This window comes from Microtus ochrogaster, linkage group LG4, assembly GCF_000317375.1.
Source record: "Microtus ochrogaster isolate Prairie Vole_2 linkage group LG4, MicOch1.0, whole genome shotgun sequence".
Classification (NCBI taxonomy): Eukaryota; Metazoa; Chordata; class Mammalia; order Rodentia; family Cricetidae; genus Microtus; species Microtus ochrogaster.
Genome location: NC_022030.1, coordinates 6,759,416 through 6,778,872, shown reverse-complemented (window position 1 = coordinate 6,778,872; position 19,457 = coordinate 6,759,416). Strand labels below are relative to the sequence as shown.

Below are 19,457 nucleotides of genomic sequence, written 5' to 3'. Positions count from 1 at the left end.
GGCTGTAGGTTCAATCCCAAGGACAGATCAGTCAGAGAGTGCTTGTCTGGTGTACATGGGGCTGTAGGTTCAATCCCAAGGAAAGAAAAGAGCAGGAGAGGGAGAAAGGGCTCTGTGGATTGAGTAGAGCTGTAAGGCTAAAAAGCAGGGCCGGGGTAGGTGGGGCGGGGGTGGTGAAGTCTCAGGTTCCAGAACACCAAGCTCTGGTGTCACGCCATGGTGTGCAGTCACGACAAGGCCCGCTCAAGTACCATCCTCAGTCATCTTCCTAAATCTAAACCTTCTAAACACGGTCGAAAATATTCTGCCTGATGTGTGTGTGGGCAGCTAGTATGCCTACCCTGATGAGGCTGTCCTAGTGTCTGGGGTCTTGAGATAGGTCTGGGTAGATTCTTCAAGACAAAGTATCACTGTGTGTCCCAAGCTATCTCTCAAGTACCGAGATTAAATGTATACACCACCACAGCTGACAAAAAAGAGAACTCTTAGCAAAATAGAATGGTGCACACCGTGATCTCCATAGTCAGGGAGCTAAAGCAGGAAGGTCATGAATTAGATGCTACTCTGGGCTAGCTCTGACTATACAAAAAAAAAAAAAATCTGTCTCAAAAAAGAAAAAAAAAAAGATTTCACAAATTAATCAAAATAGAAGGAGCCTCTTCGTTGGGTATCGCCTGCCTGGCTCGAGTCCTAGACATGTGGCCTGGGTGCTAAGGATGCTGATTCAAAGGCTTCATACTCTGGCAACAAAGTCACCAAAGCATAGGGGTAGTCGTCATGTGACAGAAGGCAAATGGAACCCTCATCTCGACTTTGCTCAGAGTAGAGTCCCTCAAAACGTAACACAAGGCTCCCAGTACACATTTGTAGATGTTGTTAACTGATTTAACCACTATAAAAATAAGACTTGGTGACAGAGTGTGATCTCTGTTGAATGTCTCACTTACATATGCAGTTTTTGCTACCGGTTGCCTGGTTACAGATAGACAGAAGGCAGGGAAACCGTGAGAACACACACAGCGGTGGATGTTCCCTTTTCTTTGAGAATGATGAATCCCAGGCCTGGGGCATGGGGAAGGCCAGTTTTGTTTTGTTCCTCAGGCTCTAGTTCCATTTGGTTTTCTCCTTGTACCTGTTTGTACAGCTGCTCCAGTCTCTGCCCCTGTTCCAAGCCCAACCCCTGCTCCAGCTCTGGACCCAGCCCCGATCTCAACACCACCATCTACTGCGGCTGCCACTGTTGTTCCCAAGGCTTCTGCGGGCACCACTGACCCAGAGGAGGCGACGAGGCTGCTGGCTGAGAAGAGGCGGCTAGCCAGAGAGCAGAGGGAGAAGGAGGAGCGGGAGAGGAGGGAGAAAGAGGAGCTGGAGAGGTAAAGGTTGCGCATGCCCTCACACTTGCCCTACGGCCAACAATGTGTTGACCTTCCTTCCATTCCTCCCGCTCCTTCTCCAGAGTGCTGAGGCTACAGCTATGTGCCTTGCCTGGTTTATTTGGTCCTGGGTATCGAACCTGGGGTTTTGTCCATGGTAGGCAAACACTCTACATCCCCAGAACTATGTTTAAAATCAAAATTTTCTTCTGAATAGCAATATGCCAACATGGATAAGCAAAGGTTTAAAGGAAGGAAAAAGTATCATATCTAATTCAAGCAATTGCATACATTTTACATAGCCCTTCCTGCTCTCTGAATGCTTGGGAAATGTATGTGCACATGCCCAGGCAGAGACGTTTACAGACTGTGAAGATTTCCCTTCACCAGTGTCTTTCGGGGTTTTCCCCTGTTATGCTGCAGCTGTCCACTTCTGGGTGGTACCTACATAATGTGCAGAACCATCAGGCCTTAGTCTTCTTTCTCCTCAGTCACCCAATCATAGGGCATGCCCCACGAGGCTACAAGTACCTACTTTGTAACAAACCAGGAATAGAAACCATAGGTATTTGAGCAACTTCTTCATGTAACTTGCTTGTGCCTTTAGGACCTGCTCAATCATGTATAAACCACTTCCATTTGATCACAGATTGCTGCTGTACACACCCTACTTTATAACTTAGTGGGTCTGGTCACACCAGCTCGTTGTGGACAGCTCAGGTCGCATGGTAACTTCGTGACCCATTGTCAATTGTTCACTTTCCACTAAGACCAAATAGCCAACAGCTGTCTTTCAAAGACAAAATAGTTGTCTGCAGATGATGGCAGAGCCTTGCTCTAAAGTCCCAAAGGTCTCTTCTGTGATTCACCTATAGGAGTCTGTCAAAGTCGTCAGTCAGCATCCCTGTCTGCCACTGATGCCTCCAGTACCATCAGGTCTGCTGGATCCTATGGTCCAAGTGGACAGCAACCTGGACCTGCTGAAGAGCCTTCTCCTGTTCCAGGCCCACATAAAGCTAGCAGCTTTCCGAGTCACTTGGTACATGGCTACAGTAACATGGGAATATGCTGTCTCCAGAATCCAAATAGGTCCACTAAACTTTATGCTTATTTCTTGGTTGTAGGAGGGGTCAGATGCAAAAACTTCACCTTAGAAAAAGTATCTCTGGATACCCTACTCCTGGTACCAATGTCTGTCTTAGTCAATATTCTACTACTGTGAAGAGATACCATGACCACAGCAAACTCTTATAAAGAAAAGCATTTAATTATGGCTTGCTTACAGTTTCAGAGATTTAATCCATTCTTGTAGTGACACACAAGCAGACATGGTGCTAGAAAAGTAGTTGAGACTTCTATAGACATCCTGAGCCACAGGCAGCCAGAAGAGAGAGTGACACTGGGCCTGGCTTAGGCTTTTGAAACCCCAAAGCCCACTCACCCCGTGACACACTTCCTCCAACAAGGCCACACCTCCTAATCCCTCTCAAGTTGTGCCACTCCCTGATGATGAAGCATTCAAACATATGAGCCCATGGGGGGCCATTCTTGTTCAAACCTCCACGACCAGGGAAGGTGTTCTAGTTTCATTCTGTTGCTCTGATAAAACGCTTCCATCTGAAACAACTTAGGGGAGAAAACAGTTCATTTGGGATACTCTTCCAGGTTGTGGTCCATCTTTGAGGAGAGCCAGGGCAGCAACTCAAGCAGGAAGCTGGAGCAGAAGCCACTGGGGCATGCTGCGCTCTGACTTGCTCCCAGGGCTGCGCTTTGCTCGCTTTCATACGCAGCATAGCCTGCAGTGGACAGGGGCTCTGCTACATAACTAAACATCACGACAGTCCCCACAGACATGGCCACAGTCCCGTCTGATCTAGACAATTACTCAAGTGAGGGACTCCTAGCTCAGGTCTTCAGACTCTGTCAGATTGATAGTTAACGCTAACTATGATGCTTTGCTTAACTGGACACCTTCTGGAGCTAGTAAGGCTAATGTCAACAGTTGTCCTAGACAGAGGTGGGGAAGACCTCAGGCATGGTTAGGGGCACCCTGTTGGCTGTGTTCACCCTTCATTCCATGGGAAGCTTCCAAGGCCTGTATTCCTCCTGACCTGCCACAAAACATTATTATCTCATCCTAAAATGTTTCCCTTGGTCTGGAGAGGTGGCTTATCAGTTAAGAGCACTGGTTGTGCTTCCAGAGACCTGGGTTGGACTCCCAGCAAGCACATGGTGGCTCACAACCATCTGTAACTAGTTCCTGGGCATCAGGTGCCCAGTACAGGCACTAGACACACATTTAATACACAAACACACATACAAACAAAATACCCATACACATGATTTTTTTTTTAATTTTGATTTCTTGTTGAGGAGTGGGGACTTAATGGTTATTTTTATTGGTTAATGATTATTACTAAAACTCCACTATGGGGCTGGAGAGATGGCTCAGCGGTTAAGAGCATTGCCTGCTCTTTCAAAGGTCCTGAGTTCAATTCCCAGCAACCACATGGTGGCTCACAACCATCTGAAATGAGGTCTGGTGCCCTCTTCTGGCCTTCAGGCATACACGCAGAAAGAATATTGTATACATAATAAATAAATAAATGTAAAAAAAAACTCCACTATGTTCAAGTATTCAGTCTCCCCCATTTAAAGATGAATTGTAGATCATCTGAAAAGACAAGTAGTCCCCAGAATGCCAGTGGTTGTGTGCCCCTTCTGGCAGAAATGAAGCTGGAGAGGGAGGAGTGTTCTGTAACCAGGTTAGAATGTAACCGAAGTGGGGTTTCCCTCCAGATCTTTGAACTCTACTGCCTTTGCCATATCTGCCATTCTCTCTTCAAAGGAGTGTCCTCATATGCCTTCATTCTTGTCCTTTCCCAGACAAAAGATAGAGGAATTGTCTCGAAGGGTGGCTGAAGAGCGAAGTCGCCGGGAAGAAGAATCCCGCAGGCTGGAAGCCGAGCAGGCCCGAGAGAAAGCAGAGCTGGCCCTGCGCCTGGCTGAGGAGGAGCGGGTGCGGTGGGAGAGGGAGGAGGCAGAGCGCCTGCAGAAACAGGTATGGGCCCTGCCCCAGACTGGGGCTGTTCGGAGATGAACGGGGTGCAAAGCAGGTGTGGGCCCAAGGCATGTACTGACAGCTGCTCCAGAGGGGCCTGCTCCCAGATGATCCGGGCAGCTAAGCAGGTGCCAGGCAGGCAAGGGGGCGTGCTCTAGAAAGGGGGCGGGACACCTCTCCGATGAGGGTGGTATTGCACACCGCCACGGCCTAGGCCTGTGGTTGCCATGCCTCTCTGTCTGATAGTGGGGGGAGCTGGGTTGCCGACGAGCTAGACTGGGGATAAGCAGCAGAAGCAACTTGTTTTCAGAAAGAAGAAGAAGCCCGAGCCCGGGAGGAGGCAGAGAGGGTCCGGCAGGAACGGGAGAAGCATTTCCAGAGAGAGGAGCAGGAGCGTCTGGAGAGGAAGAAGGTAGGTCTGGAGTGAAACCTGGAGCCAGCAAGGTTCCTCTTCCTTCCTGAATCTCAAACTGCCTAAAGACCAAGAGACTAGAACTTTTGGTCAGGAACAAAATGTTCTCCCCTTGCCTAGGAAAAGGCCCTCGGTATTATTAATTCCAAGAAAGCTGCCAGTTTCCACCTTCCCCAAAGTAGTTAGTTCTGCCACAGAAGTTAAAATGGCTCCAGCCTCTATGAATAACTCCGTTTAGGGTGGAGAACCGTGAACTGTGTTATTGCCAGAATGGACCAGGCCGGCGTGCTTTCTGCATCTCACCCACTCTTCTGTGTTCTTTTTCAGAGACTTGAAGAGATTATGAAGAGAACTCGGAGGACAGAGCCAGCAGACAAGGTGCTGTCCTGGCCTTTCCTGGCTGCCCTTTTGTTCTGTGAGACAGGGTCTCCTGAACCTGACCTTGAACAATCTACACCCCAGCCCTGCTCTTTCCAAGTGCAGGGACTACAGGCCTGTGCCACGCTAGCTCTCTCTCTCTCTCTCTTTCCTCTCTCTCTCCTTCACATCCCCATCCCCTTGGAGGTCAAACCCAGGTCCTTACAGGTGACCAGGAAGCACTCTACCACTGGGAACTTCATTTGAAATTTTTACGTTGATTTTTCTCCTTTCTCTAGAAAACTGCTGAACAAAGAAACGGTGACATAACCAAGGGAGTTCTCACTGGAGAGACAGGTAGTTCTCTCGGTGAGTCTAGTCAGTTGAGATGTTACTGTGGAGGTCAGAGTGGGTGAGGGCTGCATTCAGTTCTTCTCTAAGGGCTGCAAAAGAGTGTCTTAAGATTCATATGTCTGTTTCTGTCTGCTGTGTGTGTGTGTGTATGAATGTCTGTCCATGTGTGTGTCTGTGTGTGTCTGTTATGTGTGTGTATCTGTATGTCTGTTTGTGTATGTGTATGTATATATGAGTGTCTATCTGTGTATGTCATCTGGATGTCTGTGTATCTGTATGTATGTATGTCTGTGTGTGTCTGCTATGTATGTGTATCTGTATGTCTTGTCTGTCTGTGTCTGTGTGCATATATATGAGTGTCTATCTGTGTGTGTCTGTGTATCTGTATGTATGTGTGACTGTCTGTGTTCGTGTGTGTATGAGCATCTATCTGTGTGTATGTGTGTATCTGTTTGTGTATATATATATATATATGTGTGTGTGTGTGTGTCTATCTGTATGTCTGTGTATCTATGTATGTGTCTGTGTGTGTTTATGAGCATCTATCTTTGTGTGTATGTATGTCTGTGTAACTGTGTATACTCAGAGAGGCCAGAAAAGGGTGTCAGTTCCCCTGAAGCAGAGTTACAACTGGTTGAACTGCCTGACATGGTTGATTTTAACTGCTGAGTCATCTCTCCCTAAGGGCTTTAAATGTACACATTTGGATAGGGTTTGTTAACTAGAAGACTGTACTGCAGTCTGGATTTGAATTCACTATACATCTGAGGGTAATCTAGAACTCCTTGCCTCCTTCCTCAGACGCCCAAGTGCTAGGATTACAAGCCTACGTTCCAGCTGAAATTTACATGTTCATAACTTGCATTTATGAAGAGTCTCAAAAAAAAGATTTAAACATTATTTCTATTAGTCCTGACTTCAAAAGAGAGATAAAATTTAAAGTGTGCTGGTCTCATTGTAACTTGTTCATATACTGTGGTTTTGGGGTAGATTATTGTTTCCTGAGAATTTAAAACAAGCTTAAATAAAAATGAAATTAACCTTAGTTTTTATTCTTCTGTCTAGTTAAGATGGTTTTATTTCTGTGTGTGATACTTGGATAGTGGAGGGCGCATGCTTAGCTACTGAGACTCTAGCTGTGTATCTCTGCATATGAATCCTATCGCAGTTTTGCTTTGCTCAGAATTGAATTTACAGCCTCGTGCATGCCATTCAGGGATTCCACCACACCCAGCCACTTACATGATGTGGTCTTTCCAAGAATGTTAGTTACCATTGGCATGGGCTATCAAGGTTTATAGAACTTTAATTTAGCCCATCCTAGATTTAAGTAAGATGTCAATAATGTTAAGCTGGACTCCAACATCAGTCACAAATTAGCTGGCAAAGTTAGGGACAGCACACTGTGGGCTTCCATTTGTGAAATCTGTGTGTGTGTGTGTGTGTGTGTGTGTGTGTGTGTGTGTGTGTGTGTGTCCAGAACTAATAGTAACATTTATTTATGCCCTTCGAGCTGCTGAGCAATAAGAACTTTGCCCGTGTTAATTCATTTAGTGCTCGCAGTAGCTAGCCAGGCGGGTCCCATTATCCAAGAAGGATTAGGGTTTGACCTGCTCAGCATCCCATCAGTAGTACATTGTCAAGTCAAGTCAGATATCCAAGTTCTGGTTCCTCAGGGTTGGATTTGATTGGAGGAGATTATTAACTTTGCTGTCCTTGGTGTGTCCAGAGGTGTCTGCACTACCACGTGTGACCTCCCCAGGAAATGGAGAGTCTGCAGACAACCCACGTGGAGTCACTCTACAGCAATCAGAGCTGACCACAGAGAGGTGAGTTAAAAACTGAGGCCTTTCTCATCACCACATACAGTGCCAAGCACTGTGTCCTCGCCCCCAGGGGGAGTGCCAGAGCTTTACTGGAACAATTTTTTGCAGAGATTATAACTCTGAGAAAAAGGAAATCACCTTTTTCCTCACTCTTGATGGTGAGGTTTGAGTGACTATTAAAGAATATTACAGCCAGCCCTATTGGCACCAGCTTCCAATCCCTGCTTCTTGGAAGGCTGAAGCAGCAGGATAAAAACGCAGGGCCAGCTTGGACTACAGGGAGAGCACAAAGCTCGGGTCAGCTTACCACAAAGAAGGGAGAAAGGGGAAGGGGGAAAGAGTCAATTCATCCTGTACTGAGAGCTTTGAATGCCAATGCTTTTGTTATATTGAAAAGCTGGGTACAGTAACCCCAGCACTTAAGAAAGAAGCTGAGGCCGGGAGGTGGTGGCGCACGCCTTTAATCCCAGAACTCGGGAGGCAGAGGCAGGTGGATCTCTGTGAGTTCGAGGCCAGCCTGGTCTAGAAGAGCTAGTTCCAGGACAGGAACGAAAAAAGCTACGGAGGAACCCTGTCTCGAAAAATCAAAAAAAAATAAATAAAAAAGCTGAGGCTTGCTACAAATTTGAGGCTGGTCAGGACTACATAGCAAGACTGTGTTAAAAACAAAATCAGTATGATGGTTGGTTCATGCCTGTAATTCCAACATGTAGAGACTCAAGCAGTTAAATTTCTGCTAATTTGAGGACAGCCTGGACTACAGAGTCAGACCCTATCTCAACAACAAAGAAGAACACACAAAAGAAATAAAAACAAGACAGCAGGGCGCAATGGCACACACTTGTAATCCCAGCACTCGGAAGATTGAGGCAGAAATACCCAAAACTCGAGATTATCCTTGGCTACATTCCATTGCGTCTAGCCTGGTCTACAGAGTGAACAGGGTGAGACCCTATCTCAGGAAAAAAAGAAAAATAAATAAATAAAACAGAGAGAGACATACAGAGACAATGAGAACTAATTTGCATTCTCATCAGCCGCGGCTAAGGATTCTTCCACGCCCTTTGCTGTTGGAGTAAGAGCGACAGGGCTGCGTCCCCGGCACCTGGCTGCCCACATGGCTAGCTTAGCTTATGCCCCGAAATAATTACACGGAAACTGTATTCTTTTAAACACTGCCTGGCCCCATTAGTTCCTGCCTCTTATTGGCTAGCTCTTACATATTAATCTAACCCATTTCTAATAATCTATGTAGCATCACAAGGTGCACTTACCAGGAAAGATCTTAACCTGCGTCTGTCTGGAGTGGGACAATCATGGCGACTCCCTGACTCAGCTTCTTTCTCCCAGCCTTCTGTTCTGTTTACTCCACCCACCTAAGGGTTGGCCTATCAAGGGGCCTAGGCAGTTTCTTCATTCCTTAACCAATGAAATCAACAGATTGATATATGACACTCCCACATCACTTTGCATCCTCCGCAGGATTCTCGCCAAGTCCTGGAGCCGCTTTTCCTCACCTGTCTTCTTTCCCACAGCAGATTCGTCACTGAAAGCGTACAGAATTTTATAGGGATCGGGGACTCACACCGGTTGGCCTAGAACTCACTATGTAGACCAGGCTGGCCTCAAGGTTGCAGAGATCCCCCTGCCTTGGTCTCCTGAGTGCTAAGATTATAGTTATCTATCACTATGCCCAGAAGCACATAGAGCTCAAACAGGTGGGACCAACAAAATGGACCAACAAAAGTAGCGGTGTCTGTCGCCGACCCTGATGACCTGAGTCCCACCCTCAGGACGCACATGTTGGAAGGAGAAAACTGTCTCCTGCAAGTTGTCCTCTGACCTCTGCATTAACACCATGGCATGTGTATGTACATGTCCAGACACAAATAAATATATGTAATTTAATTTATCTTTAATAATTGAAAGCCAGGCATGGTGGTGAACACCTTTAACCCTGGGCAGAGGCAGAGGATCTCTGTGTGCTCAAGGCCAGCCTGGTCTGCTTAGTGAGTTCAAGGACATCCAGGGCTACCCTGTCTCAAAACAAAAAGAAAGAAAAAGGAATGAAGAACTTGATAACCTTTGGTAGTGATCTTTTCTAGCAGATTGTCCTATTTGTTAAGTATTATAAGCAAAAAAAAAAGAAGAAGAAGAAGAAGAAGAAGAAGAAGAAGAAGAAGAAGAAGAAGAAGAAGAAGAAGAAGAAGAAAAGAAGAAGAAGAAAAGTTTTTTTAATCTAAGATGCAAATTTGTTACCGCTCCCTAACTCTCCCCCAAATTTGTTAATAGTGATGTGGTCAGTCAGCGGTGTATCCTTATTTGTTAATATTTAGGGGTACACATACACAGGGCTAGGGGTCAGCTCTGTAATGTCAGCTCCCTCCTTTCACTTTTTATGGATTCTGGGGAGCAAACTCAGGTCATCAGGCTTGGATCCTGTGTCAGCAAGTGCCTTCACCTGCTGATCCATCCCTATGGCCCCGAGTTCCTGTTTCATTTCAAAGCTGTAAACTTATTTTAAAATAATTCTTTGCTCTAAAAATAAGCTTCATTCTAACTCTTTCTATTTTTGATCTCTCACGATCCCCAGTTCTCCGGTTTTGGAAAAGCAGCCAAATGAAAATGGGATGTCTGTTCAAAATGAAAACTTTGAAGAGATCATAAACTTACCTGCTGGATCCAAGGCATCCAGATTAGATTTAACCAACAGTGAGACCCCAGAAATTCCTTTGAAACCAATTTTGGCCTTTACTGATGAAGGGACACTTGGGCCCCTACCTCAGGTAGATGGTGTGCAAACACAACAGACCGCAGGTGAGCTCGTCTTCCACTGCCTCCTATAGTCATCAGAACTGATACCTAAAAGAGGGTGAATGGTTGTTTTGTCCCTGGAGGGTATAGGTAGCCACTGTAGAAAAGATTGTGTATGGATCTTTGAAGTTGAATTTTGTGTTGCTTCAGGCAACTTCTAGGCCCTTTCTGCCCTCCCAGGGAGCACCTACCACTGGGTGCCAAGCATCAGAGAGACTTCATATTGACATAGACTCTTCTATAACTGATGCCCCACTGGGCCAGTTCCTTCCGTGGAAACAAAACTGGGGCTTTGTCCCTCTTCCTCAGGTCATCAATACTTGAAGACTCCCTTGGGTTCTCTTGCCATTATCTCTCACTTGTGTTTTGCAACCTCGATTCGTATGTTACTGCTGTCTTTATAAAATACAGCACAACCCAGTTAGGATAGCAGTGGTAAGAACGGCACTCTAAACTCTAAAGTCAGAGTCTGAGGATCCTCTCCATTCCTTGTTCTTGACTACTGAGCCTACCTGGGCCTCACTGGTACAGTCTTCAAGACAAGCTGACCTCAGGTCTTCATGCAGAAAGAGCTATACCGGTAGCCAAAATAGAAAGCAGTGTCAAATATTACTAATTCAGTGGTCGTTAGCTCCATGACACAACCCCAGCTATGTCAGGGATAAGTGGACCAGGCCCAGTTCTCCATCTCAGCTTTGTCTACCTGCCTTCCCAGCAGATCACAATCACCAGCATTCTTTATACAGTTCTTATGGAGAGAACCGGCCAAATTCCAGATGTTGAAATGGAGTCTGTAGAGAGGGCTCTAGTCACACTGTTTTGCCTGGGAACTCTTAACACTTTAACAAGTGAAGAGGCCCCTGGTGAGCCAGTTCCCAAATGAAACTTACCCTCTTCTCCCCTAGGCTAATACCGGCTTTAGTAAACTCCATCTTCTAGGCTGTGAAAATGAGTGTCTAGCCCGCTATGGTCTGGCCTTGTGATTGTTAAGCCTGTTTAATGTTCTGTTGGTGGAAGCAAACATGGCGGGTGCTGTTTCCTGATGTCACATCCCAGATTTGTTGGGAAGGAAAAACTCCCATGTGGTTTTCTGCTTCTCTTCCCGTGTTCTAAATCAACCTTTAAGCTGCCATGCCCTTCTGAGTGCTCGCCCACCCTTCCACCACCTTTCCCTGGGAAATGGTCTCGTTTCCAATCTTGAGCAGTGTAGTGTGCCCTTGGGTGACCACTTATTAATAAGCATGCCTTCATCCTCCACTGAAGTTTGGAGCCCTAAGCATTGAACTGAGGATGCAAGACAAATGAATGTAGTTTTCTTAGAAGCTATGGATTTAAATTATCAGAGCATGGAGTTTCTAAGTCAATGATGTTCCCTAAACTGAATTGAAAGGGCATGCATTTTTCCTAGTACTGGCATTAACTTGACTATGCTTGTGAACACCCATACACTCTCCTGTTCTGTTTACGTTTGGTTGTTTTGTGGTGCTGGGGATCAAACCCAGAGCCTCATGTGTGCTAGGCAAGTACTCTACCGCTGAGCTATACATCCACAATTGCTTATCCTTATGCATGCATGATACTATATAAAGTCATGGTGATTTTATTTTAGAAATATATAAATGTAAGCTATTGCCATAGTATTCTGTGAGTGAGATTTTAGATGCATCTGTATTAATCTGTTCTCTTTTCTGTCTCCTCATGTAGAAGTCATATGAACATTTCCTCTGAAGAACCAAAGCAAACATTTTCTATAATTAATGAAATTTCAGGCTCCGAAGGAGCACCTCTCTCCAGTTTTCTAAAGAGTTCTTGACCATCATTTTGAAAAGACTTATTAAAGCCAGCTAAAGACAACAGACTGGGCAGCTTTTCTAATCGTTTCGCCAATGTTCCTTATCTCGAGACCTTGAGGTGGCTTTTCCAGTGTGTTCCTTCTTAGCAAATCAATATTTTTCTGCATTCTTTAAAAAAAAAAAAGCATTTGACTATAAAATAGACTGACAAAGCTTGATTTTTCACACAGATCTTTTCATTTTTAAACCTCAGTATATAAAATTGGCAAAAATAAATACCTTTTACAATGTAATACTTGAAAATGGGTACCTCTTTGCTCTCCAAGTAGAGTAAACGGGAGTTGTCTAAACAGACCTACTTGCGTAAATGTTCCTGCAAACGCTGTTTGTAGAGGCAGAAGATGGCCAGGCCACCAGGCTCTCATAGACACAGCTTGTCCATGGGCATCCTGCAGAAGACCCAGCTGCCACAGTCTTTCTGAGACTATACCGACAAGGTTGAAAATGTGAAAACTTTTTTTTTCAGAACAAGAAAATAATCTGCTGTCCTCTCGAGTAACGTATTTATAAAAGCTCCCTTTCCCGACAGATGAATTAGAACAATGGCAGTTCGCAAATATGCTCTAGTAGATACACTCCGGGGAGACTCTTAGGACGGCGTGGTCTATCCCTCAAGTTTGTATGTTGCTGCTGTCCCCGGTGATGGTGGGACGTATCTCTTTGCCTTACGTGATCACAAATGATGTGGGGGAAATAAATATTTAATATTCTTTAGATCAGAAAAGAGTTTGGTTCTGCTCGTTTCAGAGCAATGAAAACATGATGGGATGTGGACTGTGGGGGGGGACACGGACCTCCTTGGATGTCCTTGGTCTAGGTGGCGTCCATCAACTCTTCGTCTCTTGTCGTCTTTCTTCGCCTTTGCTGCCGAGCCCGGCTGTACAAACTTGCACTTTCATTTGCTAATATAAATTCAATTTTATTTTCCCACTTAAAAGACAACTAATAAGGAATGGAGAAGGGATGCTGAGGGAAACAGTTTTATGTGGAGTGTTAATGGGAGATAAATTTCTACCACTATGATGTATTGGTTTTATACAAAGAACGAATGATTAATCTATAAGATTTAATGAGAGACTATTCATCTATTGTATTGTTTCTTTTAAATCCAAGCACATAATCTTTACCAACAATTTGTAATCTGTTAAAACATTAATTTGTGCGGTTTCCCTATTATTTGGTTGTCCATGTACTTCTAGATACTGTATTAAAAGAAAATCTGTTCAACAAAGTTGTTTTATTTATTTAAGTCTACCAGACATGAAACACCAATAAAATCTTTGACATAGTTTTATCCGTAGGGCTTTTATGTTTTAGCATCGTTCAGGTAAATACAGGCACACACACATTCTATCAGCAAAGCAGTTCCTCGCTCAGCAATGAGGCCAGGCCATTCCTACCAATGGACACCTCTTCCCCGTGATTAATTCCTGAGTCTTCAAATTACCTTCCATCTGAACTTCATTGGCGTTTTCCCAGCTTCTCCTATATGGGATAAGTTTATTAATATTCAAAGTAACCATTGTGTTTTGACTGAGTTGTCTTTTTTACTTATATATTCATTAACAAACTACAAGCTTTCTAAAGTGATCAAGTTTTAATTAAAGGTCATATGTTTCATTGCATTTTGCTAAAAACTACAGTGCCAGTGAGTTTGACCTTTATAGTGGCTGGTTGCTTTCCGTCAGCTCTTGAAGACACTCCCTCAACGAAGTCTTCAGTGGGGCACTACATTTAAGTGGACTGCTTGGGGCTCAAATGTAACCCTCACATCGGGATAGGTTTGAGTGGCTTTTAGTTCCTTTCAACACCACTGAACACTGTGTAGGTCAGTTTGGTCATTCTCCAGTCAGGGGTCATTTAAAAGACGCTTCTGGCTACTACAGAAAGGTAAACCTGTATGTTTCTCCTGCATTTCCTCCCTACCTGATACAAACTGACTTTCTCACATGGATACATAATAGCAAGCTGAGCCACTGGAAGCTGGGGCAAGTTCCTTCCATGTACTAATTGTTCCTGCCAGCCTCTTCCCTGATAGACTATCCGTGAATCAGGTACCCTGGTTGAATCAGGCAACAGCATCTTAAACCTGAGTGAAGGTTGGAGAAAGGCTGTGGGAGTCTGATTGTCATTAGCTTACAAGATTGCTGGATTGCTAAACTTCATTAACATTTTGACTCCATACATTTTTCTTGGCAACGCTTCCCTTTCAAGCTGCGTTCACCAAGGAAAACCCCATAATATTCCTTATGCTAACAAACACGGCTGTTGATAAATTTGGTATTTCATATGCTGTCTAAGGGACTTTCAAGGCAAGATAAACATATTTATTGCATTGCATAAATATGATTATGAGATTTTTAATGATTTTATTGGAGGTGTTATTTGAAATGGGCACCATTTTGTCATGCAGTCATCTCAAACTCACCATCCTTCTGCCTCAGCCTCCTGATCCTGAAATTACAGTGGATTACCACACCACTCACATTCAAGGTTTATAACTGCAACTTTTGAAAACATATCTTTAAAATGGTCTTATTGTTTAGCTCAGGCTGGCCTCGACCTCATGGCAATTCTGCCTCAAATTCTGAGGCTGCTATTACAGGTTGCCACCACAACCCAAATCAAATATTAAATTTATGTAATTAATATATATTAAAACATTATACATAATATATTAAAATAAATATTAAATTTAGTAGTCACCAATAAGTTCACATATCTTGATGCAGTTTTTAAAAAGATAGTCTCACTGTATCAGTTTGGTGCTTATTCATATTTTCTAGCTTGCTTGCTCTTGTGATTGCTCTCTATGAGACAGTTTTGCTAGTCTCAAATTTGCCATCTCCAGTCTCTGCCTCCCGCCCCTTTAACCAATGGAAATCAATTACTCTTTAGTCTTTTATGTGCTAGACATTAAAATACATAATTAAAGACAGTCACTGGATGTTAGCAAAAGCATAGTTTTGAAGATTAACTTTCAAAAAGCATGCTCCCTTCCTCCCTTCTGTTTTCATATGAGAACTAAAGCACACTTAGAAATACTCTAGGCTGGACTGGCAAGATGGCTTAGCCACTAAAGGCTAGGTTCACAACCAAAGCATCAAGAGACGGTATAGGTTGTCATTTCCTTGCACCTGGTTGGCCCCTCACTGTTTGTTTGGAGGAGACACTCTGAAGGCTTTGGGGAAAGGGGGAGAGGAGGATATCATATAACCAGAAGGGATGTTTTATGTTGTTTGCAATTCTCTTGTTTCCTTGATGACTGGTTTTTATGTCTGACAGATTTGACTTTGAGTCTTAGCAGTGAAAAGTCACTTTAGCAATCAGTGCCATGATTAAGAAAATTAAGAAGAAATGTTAAATGTTTTAAAAGAAGTAGCTGCAGGCTGGAGAGATGGCTCAGCAGTTAAGTGCACTGGCTGCTCTTCCAGAGTCCTGAGTTCAATTCCCAGCAACCACATGGTGGCTCACAACCATCTGTAATGGGATCTGGCGCCCTCTTCTGGCCGCAGACATACATGCAGACAGTACTCATTAACCACCCCACCCCACCCCCCAGCAAAAAAAAAAGTAGCAAGAAAATCCTGTTTGAATGAATGGTCAGTTCTCTGATGCTTCACAGGACAGTAGAGGGAAAGGGTCAGAAGAAAGGAGAAGAAAATGACAAAGCCTTACTTGGATCAGGTACCAGGTCTGCAGCTAGTTCACCTCAGACAGGCTGCTGAGCTGCTTGTGTGATTTTAGCTTATATTACTCTTTACTCTTTGGGGGGCCCACCCACCACCCAGCTCCCAAATGAATCACACATGGAAGTTTATTCTTATAATACCTGACCTTGACTTGGCTTATTTCTAGACACTTTTCCTTGATTTAAATGATCTACCTTTTGCCTCTGGGCATTTTCCTTTTCTTAAGTCTGTATATCTTTCGTTCCTACTCCATGGCTGGCTGGGTGGCTGGCCCCTAGCATCCTCCTCTCCTTGTTCTCTTGTTCCTTGATCTTCTTCCTCCCAGATTTCTCCTATTTATTCTCTCTGCCTGCTAGCCCACCCTCTCCTTTCTTCTGCCCAGCTATGGGCTGTTCCGCTCTTTATTAGGCCAATCGGGTGTTTTAGACAGGCAAAGTAACACAACTTCACAGAGTTAAACAAATGCAACACATCTTTGCATCATTAAATGTTCCACAACATAAACAAATGTGACACATCTGAAAATAATATTCCACAACACTTGTGTTTCTCTTAGGTTTTTTCCCTCTAAGTGGGAAATGAATGCCCATCTCAATAACTAGAGTCGAATGATAAAGTCTTATGCACATTAGTCATCGTTCAATTAATGATACAACAGTTTTGAGATGACTGTGGAAGACAGCCTTGGAGAAGGCAGATTAGTAGGGAACGGAGCTGACGAGTGGGAGTGTCGCTGTTTTCGGTGTTTCTAATGGTATCCTTATGTCATAAGCACTGTAATGAGATGCTCATTGTGGGCATTATACCAGGGGAGCTAAGCAGGAAGGAACCATTGTCTTGAGAGCAGAATAACAAGCTTGGGGTTTCTAATCCTTTCCAGGTGTTACTGTATGTTACTGTTGTAATTTATCAACACACTTCCATCAGCCTCTCCCAAGAATTAGTTACTTGTTATTTCTGTATATTTGAAGCATTTCCTGACATCCTTCGACACACCTGTCCTGTTGACACCGGGACATGCTAACTGCTTTTCCAGAGTTCACCATCGTCGGTCTTGGGCACGGGAGGCTGCTGGAGGAAGCTAGAGAAGCAAGGGAACTCTAGCGCAGTCGCTAGGAAAGATGGAGCCCTTCACATTCTGGCTTTATTTAGTTATGAATTTTCCTCCCTATGTGGAGTTGCTCCTCCCAGATGCCAGAAGAGAGGGTTTGGCGAGGGAACAGCTGTATCCCCTTCTTGGATTAGGGTATCGGAGAGAGTATTCTTGCTTGTCTGTTTCTAGTTATAAAGTCCTCCCCTTCTGAGTAGCTGGAAGAATGTTTCCCTTCTTCTCAGCTGGGCCTACCCTTCAGCTATCTCACCAGTGCCTTCTGGCCCGGGCATTGACCATGCCCTACAGTTGTGGATTAACTGATGGACAGTTGGCAAAATTAAGTGGGGTTTGTTTTTTGTTTTTCAAGAAAGGGTTTCTCTGTGGAGCCTGGCTGTCCTGGAACTCACTCTGTAAACCAGGCTGGCCTCAAACTCTGAGATCCTCCTGCCTCTGCTTCCTAGGTGCTGGGGTTAAAGGTGTATGCCACCACTGCCTGACAAGGGGGAACCAGCTTTAGTGACTAATATTTTGCCAAGGTACGAACAATAAATGAATTCTCAAGGCTTCTCTCGGATCCATTCCTGAAGCCTTATATCTTGTACTGACACATCTGAAGGTCCTTGTCTAGAGCCATGAGTGACAACCTGGCCACCAAGAATCAACCCTGCGATGTGTCTGTATTATGCAGCTCTCTCTCCAGCTATGTGAACACTTACCTCCTGTGTACTTCACTCCCTTTCTTCACTTTCTTCCTGTCCCTCAATGGCATGTGCTGCTCCAATTGGGGAGGGATAACATTTCCTCCCTTGTTGGTTCCCTGAAGGCAGAAGTCATAAAATAATCCCACACCATTATTATCAGAATAATGAATAATAAAGGGTTATTCGTTTAAGGGAAACTACAGATCACTGTCCTAGATCACAGTCCTCTGCGTGAACAGGAACAGAGTCTAGCAGCCTGATGCAAGAGCGGAGAGCAAGAGAGCTAGCACAGGCTTTACAGCTGCCATTTACAATATAAGAGACCATGCCCAAGTGGGCTGGTATCTTAAATGCTATTGGCTGAAGGAGCAGAATGCGCTCCCACAGCAGTTCCCTTCATGATTTAGATAAACTACTTAACCCTTATCACAGGAACTAGAGTTGTAGCTCAGTGGTAGAGCATTTGCCTGATGTGTGAGGTCCCCCATTTCATCTCCAGTACCCGAAAAGCACTCTTGTCATCAATCCTGCCTCCATCCCTGTCTAATGGCAATGCATGTCATTCCAGAACCATCGGGATGGAGTGATGCTGATGAACCCCAAGTAGCACTGAGCATGCATGGCCACCCCAAGAAATGAGGACGAGGCAAAGAAAGAATCTATCTAGAATCCCAGCAGTAAAAGAGTGCTGACGCCATGGTTTTGGATTTCTAGGCTCTGGAAGTATGAAACAATAAAATACAATTATAAGAGGTGGTATTTATGCTGGGCAGTGGTGGCGCATGCCTTTAATCCTGGCACTCAGAAGGCAGAGGCAGGTGGATCACTGTAAATTCGAGGCCAGCCTGGTTTACAATGTAAGTTCCAGGACAGCCAGAGCTGTTTGTTACACAGAGGACCTTGTCTTGAAAAACAAGACAAAATGACAAAAAGAGGTTTTATATATTCTGATTTTTTTTAAGTTATTTATTTCAAGGGTGGGGAAGGATACACACCATGGACAGAGGACAACTTGTGAGAGCCAATACTCTGCTTCCGGTCCTGGGTCAAGTGGTCAGTCTTGGCTTCTGGTCCTGGGTCAAGTGGTCAGTCTTGGCTTCCGGTCCTGGGTCAAGTGGTCAGTCTTGGCGGCAGGTGCCTTCGCCCACTGAGCCATTTTGTTGGCACCACATTCTTCAATTCTGTATTCTTGTAGGCATGGTGGAGGAGGAGCCTAAAGCCAACTTGGGCAGCATAGTATGAGACCATCCTAAAAAGGGGGATGGGGCAGGGCTAGAAAAATGGTTTAGCAGGAAACACTGCCGCTCTTCCAGAGGTCCTAGGTTCAAGTCCAAGCACCCACATGGAAGCTTACAACTGTCTGCAATTCCAGATCCAGGGCATCTGATGCCCTCTTCAGACTTCCATGGAGAGCAGTGAAGCAGGTGACATATGTATGTGTGTATGCACACACACATTATATACAGGGAAAACATTCACACACATAAATTTAAAAAAATAAAGACTAAGCAGTGGTGGTGCACGCCTTTAATTCCAGCATTTGGGAGGCAGAGGCAGGCGGATCTCTGTAAGTTCAGGGCCAGTCTGGTCTACAGAGTGAGTTCCAGAACAGCCAGGACTCTTATACAGTGAATCCCTGTCTAAAAAATCCAACCAAACCAACAACAACAACAACAACAACAACAACAACAACAACAAACTGTATACACTGTTGTAATGGCAAGATAGTTTAATGATAAACTCAAAAAAATAAAAAGTGAAAAAGTTTGAATCTTCTTCGTCTTCAGAAACAGAATGGACAAATAAGCAAATAGTCATGCAAAAACTAAAGCCGGGTTTCTTCAGCATGATACTTCTTAGATACACACAATGAGGATGGTGGCTGGGATAAAGCCCTGGGAATTGAAAGCCCTGGGAATTG

General features: G+C 44.4%; 1 protein-coding gene across 1 annotated transcript in view; it reads left to right on the top strand.

Moving 5' to 3' along the window:
• Positions 1 to 13,486, top strand: part of Map7 (microtubule associated protein 7) — a 137,833-nt gene extending 124,347 nt beyond the window's left edge. Inside the window, exons 12-19 of the mRNA XM_013351433.2 lie at positions 1,145 to 1,373; positions 4,260 to 4,434; positions 4,745 to 4,846; positions 5,174 to 5,224; positions 5,503 to 5,572; positions 7,287 to 7,386; positions 9,977 to 10,200; positions 11,902 to 13,486. Of these exons, the coding sequence (XP_013206887.1) occupies positions 1,145 to 1,373; positions 4,260 to 4,434; positions 4,745 to 4,846; positions 5,174 to 5,224; positions 5,503 to 5,572; positions 7,287 to 7,386; positions 9,977 to 10,200; positions 11,902 to 11,912 (962 nt within the window). The 3' untranslated portion in view covers positions 11,913 to 13,486. The remainder of the gene's footprint in view (positions 1 to 1,144; positions 1,374 to 4,259; positions 4,435 to 4,744; positions 4,847 to 5,173; positions 5,225 to 5,502; positions 5,573 to 7,286; positions 7,387 to 9,976; positions 10,201 to 11,901) is intronic.
• The last annotated feature ends 5,971 nt before the right edge of the window (positions 13,487 to 19,457 follow it).